This window comes from Artibeus jamaicensis, unplaced genomic scaffold (genome assembly GCF_021234435.1).
Source record: "Artibeus jamaicensis isolate MK-2021 breed Jamaican fruit bat unplaced genomic scaffold, CSHL_Jam_final contig_332, whole genome shotgun sequence".
NCBI lineage: Eukaryota > Metazoa > Chordata > Mammalia > Chiroptera > Phyllostomidae > Artibeus > Artibeus jamaicensis.
The window spans coordinates 15244601-15260966 of NW_026521788.1; the positions used below are offsets into that span (position 1 = coordinate 15244601).

Here is a 16366-nt window from a genome sequence, read left to right on the forward strand (position 1 = left end):
CCCTAAATGCAGTCGCTGTCCGTTCAATATCGTTGGCAAAATCCTGAGATGTGTGTGCACTGCTCACTTGTCTTTCTGTTCGTTTATTTATTTATTTATTTATTTATTTATTGCTGAGTATTTTTTTGCGAAGCGAACAAATGCATTAATATTTATATGTTTATATAATCGATAACCCACTTTTCCCTTCCACGTAAATAGGCATCAAAAGATAATTTAACAGATTAGTTCTCGAAAACATGGCAGTGAGGAAGCGTAATTTAACTATCAAACAAATCTACATGTCTAATAACAGCAAATCTGCTAAGGAGCATTAGAAAGAGGAGCAGCGCCCCGGAATCTCTGCAGGAAATGTTCTTTATATTAGACATATACAAGCAGGTCCTGTCAGATGCACAGCGGAGCTCGCCAACTCTCGTCTCCTCCAAAAATCTCATCATACGACACCCATAGACAACAGAGACTGGGAAGAGGGAGATCACATCTTCACACAGTTTTAGGGTGGATTTTATTTTTACGAACGTTCCTACATGTTTTTTGCCTTGATCCATCCGCTTCCCGCCGAGATCGGAAGGAGCCTTTCTCCCGGTTATGAATTTGATCAACACACATTTGGAGGGAAATCTGTACAGTTTTGACAGGAGCTGAAAATTGAGTCGTCAGAGAAATATTAGGACATATTTTCAATCATTTTTGTGCCGAAGGAGGGGGAAGAACTCAGTTTTATATTGAGACATTACGCCGGCTGAAGACAGAGAATGTTTTTCCCTGCCAGGACCTGATGCAATCCATTCAAGCCAACAAGTTTGGAGAGAATGTTGAGTTCAATCAATTCAGAACGTCGAGATGGAGCCCAACTCACTCCAGGTATTTCGCTCTCCTCCGCTCCTCCGATCCCGGCACCCCCCGGCACCCTCCAGCCCCCCAGCTCACCCACACCTCTACACCCACCCACACCCCCCACAAACTTTTCACCAAACTTTTACCCTCTGCATCTCCCCAAATCATTTTTATTGTTTAAAAAAAAATCCCTGTACTGATCATACATACATAATGTAATTTTACCGCCTCAGATGGAGAGGTAGGGAGAGGTGGCGGTGGGGGGGAGGGGGGGGGAGGTTTTTTTTTTTTTTTAAGGAAGGCAAAAAATTTGTGGGCTCTATTATTTTTACACCCAGCTTTATATCTGTTGGATCTTCTGTATTAAGAGTGTGGATGTCTGTGTGTAAATGTGTCTGGAAATAGATGTTTGTGCTCTGATGGCTACGTTATTTATTTGGTGCTTTTTTTTTTCCCCCCTGCAGTGGGTCGGCTCACCGTGTGGCTTGCACGGACCTTACATTTTCTACAAGGCTTTTCAATTCCACCTTGAAGGCAAACCAAGAATTTTGTCCCTTGGCGACTTTTTCTTTGTAAGATGTACGCCAAAGGATCCGATTTGCATAGCGGAGCTCCAGCTGTTGTGGGAAGAGAGGACCAGCCGGCAACTTTTATCCAGCTCTAAACTTTATTTCCTCCCAGAAGATACTCCCCAGGGCAGAAATAGCGACCATGGCGAGGTGGTAAACTTATATCTCCCTCTCTTCTTTCTTTATTATTTTTTCCCTAGTAATGCTTATTACAGGGCAAGCTTGAAAATACTGTATTCACTTCTGCAGGCGAGCAGGATCGACTCCTTTTTTAAAGGGGTAGCGCCACTAGCTGGGGCTCTAGTATTTTGCCATTGTCAGAGTTTGGCTGTCAGCTTTACAAAGAGGATCCAACTGCTGATTTTAGTCGAGATCAAATAACTTGTTCGAGAAGGGTTTTGTTCAAGAATGTGTGTGTGTGTGTGTGTGTGTGTGTGTGTGTGTGTGTTCGTTTGCTTTTCTGCTACTGCCCCTTGAACATCACATGCTTTTTATATTTTTTGCCTTTTGAAAATTTACCTTCGCGTCTGGCTCGGTCTTGGCTGGGTGGATGTCTTTCGGTGGGTTTCGATATTGTTCACGTTTTTTTTTTTTTTTTAAGTAAGTATTTGATATGTTTAAGAGGGCGGAAATTACGAAATGGAGGCAGAGTGAGATCAAAAGCTATTGAGTTGGCAAAGACGTGTTGAATAAAGTGATAAATGACAGGTACTGGAATAATACATTCAAATAACTTGCAGATCTGCCCGGGCGGATTTCAAAGCGGTCGTGTAACCGGCACAAACACGTTAAGCATTAACAACTATCTCTCGCCCCCACCCCCTCCCCCTCGGACAAGCCATTTGATGTTCTAGTTTTCAATTACTCCACGCCAAGTGGACGTCTTCCAGCGCGATCTGTGGGGATGTGTGGGACGGGGACCGGGAAGGGAAGGGCAGAGGGGTGTGTACTCGCCCACTGACCCTGTGGGTTCGGCGTTCTCCGTGCCCAGACCACGCTCCCGGGGAGTGTGGGGAGGGACCGAGACTCCCCGGCACGTTTCTGGGAGGCCGCGGGGCGCTCGTCGCGCTCCCTGGAGGACGGCCGAGGTGAGCCCGCTGTCACCGGGCGCCGGGCCGCCGCCTCCCTTAGGCTCTGTCATTTTCTCGTGTGACCGCAGTTCTGCGGGCTCCGGGTGTCAGCAGACCGACCTCAGCGCCCGTGCTACCTACCAAGGGAACTATTTTGGGGAGTCAGTGCCCAATGCGCCGCGGGGAGGGAGGGCGCACCGCCTCCTGGCAAGGCTTTGTGTTGCCCAAGCGAGAGCAGGGTAATCAAACAGAGACTTTTGAGGGCAGATAGCCCTGTGCCAGGCTCTCGAGCTTTCGAGGTAGGTGTAAGGATCTTTTTGTTAAATGAATGGTTCTCCGTTTAACCCATCCCGGAGCTTGGAGCTGTCTGCCAGTCCTTCCAGAATTCCTTGGTCTGATGGAGTTGATTGTACTTTTGGCGTCGTCAGTTCACTCCCTCTCGCCAGGATCGAATTACCCATCAGTGGTCTTTGCTGGTTAATTACAGGAGTTCGTCAAAACGTTCGCCTTCGGATCGGCCTCTTCGGAAATAAGCCCCGCCCTCCTCTCCGAACGCCTTCCCTCCCAACCCCCCCCCCCCCCCAACGCCGTCCCTGCCCAGCTTTGGCTTTTTAATGTTCTTGTTTCCCGACGTCTGCCTGCAATTTTACAAAAGTGTTGTTTGGAAATACTGTGAAAAATCCTGCAACCTACCAACAGGTTGAGCTCTTTCCCCCTCCCAAGGTCTAGCTCAGCCCCCTCCCCCGACCCAACTTTCCTGCGCAGCTGTCTTCCTCCTCCTCCCCCTCCCGATTTCTTATTTGCTTTTCAAATTTATTACTTCAACATGGCCTGTGATCTGGAAAAGGGAAGAATTAAATATCCAGAAAAGAGCTGGTGCCTAATAGACTTCTGACTAAACCCAGAAGGAAATTATTCAGTGTTTTATGGGATATTTTGTGGTCACTCTCTCTCTCTCTTTTTTATAATTTTTGAATTGAAATTGGAATATTTTTAAAGACCTCATTAGGGGCAGTTTTAATTTCTGTTCTTGTAATTAAACAGTGAATTCTGATCTAAGAATAAAAGCCAATATTAGCGGAAGGTTGCATCTGTTAGAACTGCTGATATTGAATAGATATATTTTTAAATACGCGATTTAAAAAATTCTTCATTTTGGGGAAATGGAAGCAAACCATTGTAATGATTTGTGCATTTCGTGCTGCTATATGAGCCATACCTGAGAAAATTAATCTTGCCATTTAAAAGTAAACTCCAGGGGATTTGGGGAGGGAGATGGCTCTATTTATAATCCTCAGCTGCATATACATCGTCTAATATTATGCATGATTTGTTTTTTAATGCTAACACGGCTGGTAATTAGCTGTATGATTATACTTGTATATTTCATTAGGACTTTGGCTGATGTCATTGTGAATTATTCAGCCATATTAAAACAATTTTCAATTGAGATAATGACACGCCTCAAAATTATGCAAATGCAGGCTGCATTGTGCAAAATAATTATGACAAATGTAAAGGAGGTGGAAAGTTTCCCAGTGCAGATCGGTTTTCCACCCTGGTGATGTCATTTTCCCCCTGGCCTAAGTAAGTCATTCATTAGCAGAATAGCAACAGCAGTCTCCTCTGGAGATCCTACAGAAACCAGCACTGACTGCTGGCACCTAGAGGGGGCAACAGGGCCCTCTCATTAAGAAATTTGCTTTGTTTTCACTTACTCCATTAACTTGTTTATATACGGTGAAATGATTTTTATTATTGATTTTAAATAGTTTGTGAATGATGCATTTGCTATTTACAATGTATAACTGAATGAGAAGGGTTTCTCAGTAATGTGCTCTCTTACTTGGAGAAAATGTTCAGCACATTTAATCAGCCAGTACAGTTTATTTTAAGTAACCAAATGGAGGTTAATAATTTCCTGATTGAGCTGACATCAGCATCCATTTCAAAAGGACAGCCAGGACTCAATATGCTTTTTGGGCTTAAGAGAACCAGTCTGTCTTTTTATAATTTTTTGAAGTACAAAGACGTCACTTCTGAAAGCAGGACAATTATCATTGTGCAAGATTACAAATAGCACCTCTGTGTGGTTTGCTATGATCTGTGGAGGGCTTCCTCGAGGTCCATGTTCTTACTGACCTTTGTAATAATTGTATGAGGCTGGATAAGGCAGGGCTTTGTATACCCATTTCACAGATGGCAGCAGAGGCTTGCAGGGGTTATATGGTTTGTCAAATGTTGACAGGTTAGAACCTAGGCCTTCTGAAGCTTTACGGTTGGTTTATTTTTCCACTGAAACCTACACTTGAAACCAGAGCTTGAATGTATCATATTATATTCTAGAAGTGTGTATTAATGTGGGCAGTTACTTGTACTTTTTTAGAACTATGACTTGTCAATCAGCTTTGCCAAAGGTTAGCAGATATTTAGGTAACAGAACCATTTTTACTCTATATAGTTCAACTGACTCTAGCCGGTGGTACATAATAATAACAGTTACATTTTAATCACATTATTAATAATCATTAATAATTTATATTTATTTTAATAATTATGATAATAATTTGCATGCTTATACACATGGCTGCCTTCATTTACTTCCAGTGCTGGTGTGACTCAAGAAAGAGTCACATCTTGATTCGGCAGTTTACTATTTCTTTGACCTTGAGCGATGATAAACACTCTGAGCCTCAGTTTTTTTCCAGAAACAAAATGGGAACAGTAATAAGGTTGACTGTGGATTGTTGTGAATATGAAGAGGCATTGTATTTGCAAAAGTACTTTTTATACACTGTAAGGTCCTTAAGTTAATAGAAAAAAGTTGTGATTATGGTAGTCTTTATTCTAGATATTCTTGATTTATTAACAATAAACATAATAATTTTTATATCTGTGTGGAGGTTCCTGGGCTTCATCATGACACTGTTTTAAATTGTCATGAAAGTGAATAGCAAGGCCATATTCAAAGAGTTAAGTGTCTTCAGTAATTACCCACAATTGCCACATTCGGCCAGTAGCTCTTCAGAGGAGGAAAATGGCAAAGTAGGCGGGTAATTGGTTCTGTTACTGGGTAACTTCTGATTACATTCATTTTCGAATTGCCAAGTGCTTGATCTATTGGCAATATACCCTCTTAAAAATATGTGGATGTGCAAGCATGGATTTCAGCCTGACAGGCCTTGGGCTGAATCCTACAAGAATATCTACTGGTCATCTGCAACCAGGAGTGTAGATGAGTAAACTAATGATGTCTGGGAGTCAAGATCAAGCACATCTGGGCATTACAGAGTCCAGCGCACAGGCAAGAGTTCTAAAAGGGGTTGGACTGTCAGTCCACCGTGGGTTAAAAATAGCTAAAAATGCATCCTCTGGAGCCCCTGTTGAAATGAACACAATTAGAATCTCTGGAATTGGGGTTCAGGATTCTGCATTTTAAACAGTATTACTGTAGCTGTGTGATCTCAGGCAAACCTTAAACTCCCTGGGCCCCACTTTTCTCTTTTGTAAAGTGGGAAGATAGTATCCACTTCCTGGGATTATTTTAAAGATTAAACAAGTTAGTGCATGTAAGGTGTTTACAGTGGAGGTTGGCACATAGTAGATTCTTCCATAATGATTGAGTCATTTTTATTATCATCGATAGTAGTGTTATTGTTTTCATTGAAGTTTGAAATCACTACCATGGACCCTCCTAAAAGAAAGCTTTTCTCTACGAGATGGTGGCATCCAGGTTAAACATATAGCCAATTCAGGTCCCCCCCCCCAAATCAGGCTGGCTTTTATCTATAATGGAAGGTTTAGCTGTGTCACCAAAATAAAAAGCTCTTTACATTTCAGTATTGACAAATACTGTCAACTGGATCAGCAGGATGTTTGAAATGATTGTCCGATTGTATCACGTTCTGAAATCTCGGAGGCGCTGGATTAGCTCTATCTGTGGATGGCCATTCAATCTCTGATCTGTATCTGTGTGCTGAGATTTTAGAAATTTCTGAGCCTCTTCATTAATCTCACTAGCCTTGAACATTTTCTGTAATTTTTCTGAGCCTCGGTTCCTTCATTTGTAAAATGAATTTAGTGATCTCTACTTTGCTGAGAGAATTGGAAATAAAATGAAAAGGGCCTGGCAACTAGGATGAGACATACAGGAAAGCTCAGCATATTACGGATACAGTTATAATAGTTAGTACTTATTTTTAGTAGTGATCTTAAGCTAAGGGAAAGAATGTCTTTACTTTCTGACAGGCAGGACTTTTAGAACAAGATGAGAACTAATGAGTTATTTGGAGAGAATTTATTGGACAGTGATAAGCATTAGAGACTAAGGTTTGAAGGTCAAATCTGGTCCATGCTCTGTTTTTGTAAATAAAGTTTTATTGGAACATTGTCAGACTTGTTTGTTTATATATTATTTATAGCTGCACTCAGACTGCAGAGGCAGAGTGGAATAGTTGTGACAGCGACCATATGCTCCAGGCAGTGGAAAATATTTACCATTTGGCCCCTTACAGAAAAAAGTTTGCCGACCTATGGGGTTGATCCAAAATAAGGAACATGATCGTGTGCCTTTTTCGCTTTCCTGCTTAGGTTTGGAGCAAGATCCAATAATTTAAACAATAATTTATCATTACTATGTCAAAAACATGTAGAAATACAAAACTTTATTTCAACACTGAGTCTAGAATGTTAGAATTTGAGAATTAGTTCACTATGTAAAAAGTTATGTTTTGTATGATAAAGATCCTAAGTCCAGCCAGTGTTGGCCTCATCTATCTTGAGTTTATCAAAACTACTTGTTGAGTGCTAACCATGTGCTCGGCACTCTGCTAGGTGCAGAGATGGATGCAAAACATTCCGTGGTGTGACTCTTTTTCTCAAGAAGTTTATCAATCTTGATAGAGAAATGAGACCAACACACGTATATTTTTTTAGAGACAATGTAAGACACTATATAACACATTGGTGAATTGTGCTGAGAATAGATGTGGTATGTGTTCAGAGGAAGACTCACTATCTGCATGTTTCTGGGAAAAGAATTTCTTCAATTCCTGGACTACAGGATACAGAGATAAAGGAAAATGCCCCCAGCCCTCAAAACGCTCATAGTCTCGCCCCAAGGAAAGATCACAGAAAAGCTGTCAGATTCTTTCTGTCTGTGCTTCCTAGAGTGGGAGATTGACTAAGGTCACTATTTGTAGTTTCAAGATCTTCCAGAAACTAGGAAGTCTGGTTCATTCCATGCATATTAACAGAGCACCTATTTTGTGGGAGAGCCTGTTCAGGCCCTTGGGCTTCAGCAGTGATCAGGGCAGACAGGAATTCATGACCTCAGGGAGTTTACAGGCCCTTGGTTCATTTTAACCTCCCCTGGACTTTGCATTGTGCCTTACATGATGGTTGTCTGTGTTCTTTCCCTTTTTCTTCTCCACTGTAGGGCTGTTCTCAGGAGCAGAGGGTTGTGTCTTTTTTTCTTGGTCCCTTCACAGTATTCAGTGCTACTCACTAAGTATTGATGGAATGACTAACGAAATAATTAAAGTGCCTTTTCCCCCACACCCCGCTTTGTTTAAGGTTGGTCCAATTTTTTTCTAGCAGAGGAAGTGTGATCAGCCATTCATGTGTGGGCCAGTCCAGTACCCCATCTTACACTTTTTCTTTCTCTTCTAAATCTGTAGTCATTTTGCACCATAGGATGGGGAAGAAAGTGAAAAGGGTTTTTTTGTGTGTGTTTTTGTGTTTTCAGGGGCACACCAGAAAAATTAGTAAATATTTGGAACTGAATGATCAGGCTAGAGCCAACATCTCTATCTCCTTGCATGTTTTTCCCATTCCCCAGCCATCCGCCCATTAAAAAGTCAGAGCTCTGAGCTGGCAATCTGTACAAAGACTAGACTTCAGAAGAGAAGAGTCACTTCTCACCTGCATGTTGGGTGGCAGTCCCGGTGAGCCAGCACATGGTCTTCAGACTGATGGTCTCTAACTGCTGGATAGTGAGTCAAAATTGTAAGCAATTGAAACCCCTCCTGACATCTAGAATGCCTGGCATATACTAAGGAAATGTTATTGTTACAAAGTACATGAGTCCATACATGTAAATACTTCAGTATTAATTATTACTAAAGCATACCATTGTTCAAAGTGGCATCTAGTGATACATGACTCAAGTCATTTATCAAAGTCTAGTTTTAACCAATATCCAGAATATAATTGCTCAAATCAAATGCATTTGCTTGTCATAATTTTTTATAGCCAGAGTAGTTGGATATTTGCCATCTTCTACTCAGAATAATATTGCAGCTAGTGATTATCCATTGGCTGGGCTTTTAAGAAAATTTAAAACAAATTTATCGATTGTTGGTTTAAGGATTCATTCGCCTCTCACAATGTGGTCATGGATCTTGCATTTCTTGAAAAATCTGTTCCTGTGCGTGACTCCCTCGGCCAAGCATGGCTTTTTGCAGCCATACTGTGTTCTCCGGCTTGCCGGAGACTAGAACCTGGGTCTCGGCCTCCAGACCAGCACGTTTCACATCCTGGACTGTGGCTGTCTGTATTGACAACACATTTCAAACATGCCGATGATGATTACTGTTGAATTGGTTCTTTAGAATCATGCTAATGGCATCAATCTCCACACAAACTTGCGTAAATTAATTCTGCTTTTAAAATCAGATGCTGTTAGCAGCATTGAAGATGGATATTTGACATTTACCATGCAGATGAGGATGAGTGGTTTAATTACATGAATTTCCTCTAGAATCTTTGTGGCTATATGAACAGACCTACAATAGTGTGTGTCCTTGCCCATGTGACCATCAAGTTCACGGTCCCATCTCCACCCTTGAGCCACAATGAGAAAAATGGTGTAGAGGCCATGTGTTGCTAGTCAGTCAGTGACCCAATAAACATTTTCCTCCTACCTTCCCTCTCTCGTGACGCCAAGTAGAGCCCAGCTGGGAAACACACCCCCTCCTCCCCATAGTTGAGTTCCAAGCCTGATCAGTGGCACTAAACATTAAACTCTTGTCTTTGAGAATAATAGGCTTTGCTTTCTACACCCTCAAGCATGTTGAACTACTGTGCAGGCTGGAAAATAAAAATGTTCTAATTGTGTCTTTTAAATAAGCATAGGAGTGAATTAATTAGACCATATTTTGTCTTTAGTTGCTTAGTTACACAATAGTATTCCTGAGCACGAGTAAGATAAATTGGCTCTTTTTGTGCTGCCTGTCCCTTAATCATAATTATTGTATTGCTTAGGAGAGTAAAGCATACATAGATTTTGAATTTTTTATTAATAGTAAAAAATATGCATGTGATATATAAAGTATATGCTGTTCAACCTGTTTTATATGCTTCTATGTGGAAAGAAGTTTTATTGTGGTGGTAACATTTGCATTAGTTGCTCAAAGATGTAGTTCTGGGAAATACATAATTGAAATGTTTTTGAATTGCTTTTTCTGGCCTTTTCAATCTTATTCAAAATAATAGTGCCTCCAGTCCTGGAGCAGTCATTCTCATTTGATTTAACATCTTTCTTTGCGCTGCATGCGCAGGGCCCAGTTTTAACCCTACAAAGCCTAGATGAGTTTCTGTGAGTCACAGGCCTCACACATTACACCTTGTGTTTTGGGGCTCACGCTGCCCAGGGTGGGGGAGCTGGAGGACTCAGAGTGCCTGCATCCTGCAGCCATTACTCCAATGCCCTTTGCTCTTGGCACACGGCCATGTTCTTTGCAGAAGACTCCCTGGTTGAAGATCGTAGGAGTTTGTTTTAGCTTGTCTTCTGGAGTCTTGCAAAATGGGATCTTGCTACTGGAACTTGGGTTTCCAGTCTCCCACCCCCACCCTCCACTCTACCAAGGAGGACAGCAAGACCCTTGGACAGCTTGATATAGTTACTGAACAATGGGAGAGTCTGGCTTAAGACCCAGGATGCATGCTGGGTAAATGTATGTGAAAATTGACTCCATTGTTCTGTTGTATTTGAAAAGCAAGTAAATTATTTACAGATATTTGCTAATTAAAGCACATATTGTTTTACCAGCACAAAAGAACACAGTATAACTGGAGACAAAGAACTAAGTGCAGATAATTTAAACTTGCTAATTCTGTGTATTCTTCTTAAGAGAGGAATATGTTTTTAAAATAAGGATATATATATATATATATATATATATATATATAACCATAAATGTGTGTGTATACATACATGTATGTATGGGTTATTTTCTTTAACTCTTACAAGGGAAGCCTTACATACTACAGAGATAAAAAACCAAGTTACCATCCAGTTCCTTGTCACTAGACCTGCCCCAAGCTCCCTATAGAACATCTGAGATGGAAATTATTTTGACAGAATGCTGTTTCCCTAGAGTCTGAGCTTTGCTTGCCATCATCTAGTTTGAGCTCAGCTCAGAGTACCATTGAAAAAAAGGAATGAGCCAGATCTTCCTCCAGACAATAAAAGTCTTGTCAGTCATTATTATCTTGTCCTGAAACTTTCCCCAGTGACAGGCCCAGTGTAGTGGTTTTTCTTCTCTGACTACCCAACTTTGTCTGGCTCTATTCTGGTTGGAAATTTGCATTGTAGAGTGAAGCCCACTGACATGCACCAAAGTGGTCCAGTGCAAGGAAGGTTTCTGATGACATGCTCAGAGGCCTCCTGGCCTGAATGTTGGCATATTCATAGGTGCAGTTGGTCCCTCTAGCTCTGCCATCTGCACAGGCCCATTTGGCTTTAGGTATGACTGGCCGGAGATTGTTGATAAAGATGATTAAGGAGACCTGCCACAGTCGTCTCAGAAAAAATGCTGTTGTCTAATTTGCCATGGGTATGTTAATAGACTCACAGGGTTTACCAGGTTGGAAAGATGGAAGAGAATGGGTCCTGTCCCCTTTATTTGTTAGATGCAGAGACTAAATCTCCAGGATGTGCTTGAAGTCTGTGAGTGATAAGTAGAACTAGACAGAACCCAGCCTTCTTGTTGTTCTTCATTTATTTATTCAGAATCTGGTTCTTGAAAGACTCTATCCTGTTCTCTAGAAACTTGCAGTCAAATTGGTTGTTGACTCGTAAACAGACTACTCAGTAATAATGCTGTACACTTGTGTAATGAAATGTTTACCAAGGCTCTTTAGGTTCCAGGACCCCCACAGCAGGCACACAGTGCTTCCTGCACATTTTACAGGAGAATATTCTCGGGCATAGTCCCTCCAGAGCACCTTCCATGTGCAGGCCCATGCTGGCCCTGGGGAGACAGAGTGGGAAAGCAGGAAGATCCTGTCTTCATGGAGCTCACCTTTGGGTGGGAAGGACACACATGATTAATCAAACTAGCAATCAAACAAAAGTTTGACTTTTGTGGTGTGGTCATAATGATGAAGAGAAAATACAAAGACCTATGAAAGGGTGTCTGACCTTGTTGGGAAGGTCTGTGGAAGCATTTTACAAGAAGTAATGTTTGAACTCAGGTCTAAAGACATTCTGGTGAAGATTGGGAAGAGATCCCTTGACAAGATGTGGAGGTGGGAGCAGTCTCCCTGCAGCATGATTTCTGGGCTGAGCATCACCTCGGTGAATCCAGGAAACAGGTTCCAGAAGCCCCTGATGCTCACTGGATGCACCTGTTGTTCTAGTAGATGTCTGGAAGACGTCTAGATAGCATATTCAGAGCTGATTTTCATTGGCTGTGGAGATGCTAGAAAAGAGAGGTCAGCAAGGCCTTTAGGCCAAATCTGACCTGCTATCTGTTTTGTAAATAAAGTTTTATTGGCACACAGCCACACTCAGTTCACAAATTATCTCTGGCCACCTTCACACTATAAGGGCAACAGAGACTGTATGAGGTGCAGAGCCCAATATGCCTGGGCCTTCACAGAAAATGTTTGCCTGGCCCCTGGTCTAAAATACTGTTAATAAAGTTAACAGTAGAACTAGATGCTGACAGCTTCATATGTGACCTTTTATTTACTTTTCACAATAATATTACTCTGTGGCCTTTCCATTTTGCAGAAGGACAATCTGAGATGCTAGGTAACTTGTCCAGGTTTTCACATTCATTCATCAGGTAAATGACAAAAACTGAATGGGAACTCGAGCGGTCTTGGTTCTCAAATACAGATGGCACAAGTATTGTGCTGTCCTCTGATAGGTAGAGGACATAGGGTGATAGCAGAAAACAGGTACAAAATTCATTAACATTTTTCTTCTGGGATGTAAAACTGCACAAAAGCCGTATGCATATTTCATGGTCCTTTCTAAAGCGACCACCCCCATGAAGTCTTCCTCTGCTCCTCCTGGGGAGAAAGGCCCCAGGGGCACAGGCACACACTTCAGCACCCGCTGTGCCACGCAGAGGAAGTGAAGTGAGCGGGTCTGGGAGACAATGTGATGTTTAGCCTTTGTTGTGGCTCTTCAGGTCCTGCTGAACATGGGTGGGCCGGAATGTCATCTGATGTTGCCAAGTCTTTCCTTTTTTGCAGAGAATTGCCAGAAATCTATACTTTTGGTGTAAATTTAGTTGGCAGTTCAATCCAGCTAAAAATAAAAATTAAAAAAAAAACCACTTGGTGTGTCAAACAAAACACGTCTTCAGTCTAGATGTGGCCCACAGGCCACCTTAGAATCTCCAGAGCAAAGCTTGGATTATTACAATTTTAAGACATTCTCATTATTTGGCCCATTTTCTGTAAATAAAGCAACAGGAGCCTGTTGGTACTGAAAAGACAGGAAAGAAAGGGGTGTGGCCAGCCAGGTAGATGAAGCCTTCACCATTCTGTCTCATCTGAGGTCCAGAGTTGGAGGGGCAGAAGGAATGGGTGTACCAGGAAAGCCGGGCTCTGCCCTAGGGCTCTGTCCCTAGGGAGAAAGGCACAGGGATTGAGATGTGGAAAGAGAAATACGTGAGAGGGAAGGTGGCCTGCAGCCGTGCTGGAGGTGTCCTGGGGAAGGGGAGCTTTTGAGTAGGCCCATAAAAATAAGAACTTTTCATGGGTGGAGATTTTTGAGGAATGAGGGTAAGAGAGGGAGAAATCCTAGGCAGAAGAAGCCATAGGTCTATAGGGAGGAAGGACATAATACTGGATTTGGTCTGCATTCAGCAAGACAGCAGGGGTCCAATAGAAAATAAGACTGAGGTCAGGACTTAGGGAGCATAAGCAGGTCAGGTTTAGAAGACTGAACTTGAATCTGAAGGTGGTGCTGATTAGTAATTTCTGATGTGTCTTTTCTCTTTCTAGTTAGAATACAAACGCTTAGTCTTGAAGCTTGGTAGAACCAAGCATGAATATTTGCTCTGCCAGTTAGTAGCTGTATGTCCTCTTGGTCAACTTAATCTCTCTGGAGTCTCAGTTTCCTTATCTGTGAAATGGGTTAAGCTTGCTGAACTGTGAATATCAAATGAGATCTGTATGAGCACAGAGTGCCAAACCGTGGCCTGGTTTATCCAGGCCTTTAGCTGGTGCTGATTATTGACCCTCATCCTTATTTTATTGGCCCATGAAGCCTGTCACGGTCATAGACTGTTAATAGTGCTTAATAAGTATTATTTCTATTATTAGAAAAACAATATCTAACCAAATTATCAATATAAGTAAAGTTAAGCTTCCTGGGTCTCCATTTGTTTCCAAGAGACTTCTTGTGGTTATGTTCAGGATTTTTGTTTTGTTTTTTTCTTTAATTAAAAATATTTTTCAACCAGTTATCCATGTTCATGGTTTCAAAAAATCAAATTGTTCTACAGTGTTTATCAGGAAAAAATAACAGTTATCTGCTCCATTCTTCCCCGTTACCGATCCCTCCTCATTCCCAGTTTCAGCTGTTTCTTCACGTTCAGAGTTTTTCATCCATGTTTGAGTTTTCCAGTCACTATGAATGGGACACCCTCAAACCCATTGTGTTCTGTTCTGTTTAAGTCTTAAAGGAGCTTTAGGGGGCATCTCTTCTATCAGCCGCAGCAAAAAAAAAAAAAATGAGAGAGGAGAAGAATGGAGTCAGGAGGCCCACCTGAATTTCAGATGTCTGATCTCAGGACGCCAAAGAAAGTTCAGATGGGTGCTTCCATCCCTGCTCTCCCGATGCAACCTCCAGGAAACCTGGTGTCGAGCTGCTGAATGTGCGCATCATTGACTTTGTTTTAAACACCCTCACTTTCCATTCATTTTTAGAAGCCTCTCTTATTTCCTCATCTTCCAAACACCCTAATTCCAGAATCTGTTTCACCTCCTTTCATCTCCTTTTCACCTCCTTTCACCCCTTTTCATCTCCTTCTCCTTCTCTTCTGTTGGTGGTGGTGGCCAACATGGAGTATGTTCTGGACCAGCCTCTTTAAGAAGTGTAATAGGGGATTCTTCCAAAAAGCAAAAAGCATCAGCAAAATGATGTAAAGGGAAGGGTCCCAGCCAAAATGACTGGGGGATCTTAGAAGAAGGATCTCAAAATAGACTGCCCGCTGGGCCATTAAACCCTTTTTGCTTTGGGTTAATCCCACAGTGTGTATCAGATTACTAGAATTGAGATGAAAACACTGCTGTAATACTCTGTCGCTGCACCAAATTATTCTCCATTCTGGTATACAGGGGTTATAAATATAGAAAATAACTGAATTCTGTGTATCTTAAGTGAAATAACCTATTTGTTCTCTTCCGTTTCTTGTAAATATTCTCCATAGTAGTCTAATCGTGTTGTGTGTTCCTGGGTGCTGAGTGTGTGTTTAGCAACAATGCAGTGGGTTGTAACATGCACACTAACTCTCTGAACAGGCAAACAGAAAATTCTGGTAAAAAGGCTAAAGGTGTTTTTCCTAATGCAAATTTTAGGAGTCACATAAATGGTTGTATCTTTTAAAATTATCAACAGGCTTCATTTTCTTTTCTTTTTTTTTTTTTACAGTATAGGTCCTATTTTTCACTCCACATCTTTGATGTTACCAGATCAGTAACTCAATAGACATCTAAGCAGGTGTTCAAATCACTCCTGACCCCCAGGAGGGGTCATTCCTAAATTGACCCCTCAAAACAAGGGAGTGAAAATATTCTCAGCAAGTCAGAATATTGAGGTATTTTAGTCGCATCATTTTTTATGTGGGGAGGTGTCTTAATTTTTTAAGTTTTTTGATTATTATTATTATTATTATTTTGCTTTAAGCAAAGAGAAGCTTATCTGTACCTTGGCCATGAGGTTTGGAGGAGTTCCTGTCTATATGATCTGCTGATTATGCTTGTAGACAACAGAGTTCTTAGTGGTTGCCTACTTCAAAGGCCTTTAAAAAATGGATCTTGAAAATGTGGAAGTAGATAAAGAGAGAGGAGGCTTGGGACTCTTCCCTAGTAGTTAAGAATATAATATAATATTGGTCTTGAAACACCTAACATTTCTATTTCTAAATATAGGCCTTGTTGATCATATAAACTTTGATTCCATTCAATTCGACTGATATTTATTAGGACAGACAGGGTACAAGGGGAGTGATAAAAAGATGAGTAAGTTTAGCTCCTCTCCTTCTAGTTGCTTAGCCTTACTCGGTAAGATTCTACTTTACCTCCTCCATCCGAAAAGGTATACTCATTTTATTAAATAGTATTCTTGAAAATGTCTATGGATACCCTCAAAAGAAGAGATCTTTTGGATAGGCAAATGTTTAAGGACTTAGGCAGTTGCGTATAGCATTTTCCATCGGCCTGAGAACCTCTTAGCAGAAATTAATTTCCAGGCATAGCTGAAACTGATATTTAGCATCTTGTTTCACAGACTATTTCTTTGTCACACAAAAATGTGTAAATCGATCCCATGTTAAATATGGGTGTGTTAGTGATCTATCGTTGTGTAACAAATTACCCCATATTTTGTGTCTTAAAACAACATTGATTATTTACATTTTGTGT

The 16366-nt window shown here is 41.3% G+C and overlaps 1 protein-coding gene across 2 annotated transcripts in view; it reads left to right on the forward strand.

Annotated features, from left to right (window-relative positions):
- The first annotated feature begins 501 nt into the window (after window positions 1-501).
- ARID5B (AT-rich interaction domain 5B) overlaps window positions 502-16366 on the forward strand; it is a 177667-nt gene continuing 161802 nt past the window's right edge. Inside the window, exons 1-2 of one of the 2 annotated variants that reach the window (XM_037139955.2) lie at window positions 502-867; window positions 1305-1559. In XM_037139955.2, coding sequence (XP_036995850.2) covers window positions 847-867; window positions 1305-1559 — 276 coding nt within the window. In that variant the 5' untranslated portion in view covers window positions 502-846. Of the gene's footprint in view, window positions 868-1304; window positions 1560-2571; window positions 2779-16366 lie in introns of those variants that run through there. The other variant, XM_053664016.1, reaches the window with a different exon arrangement.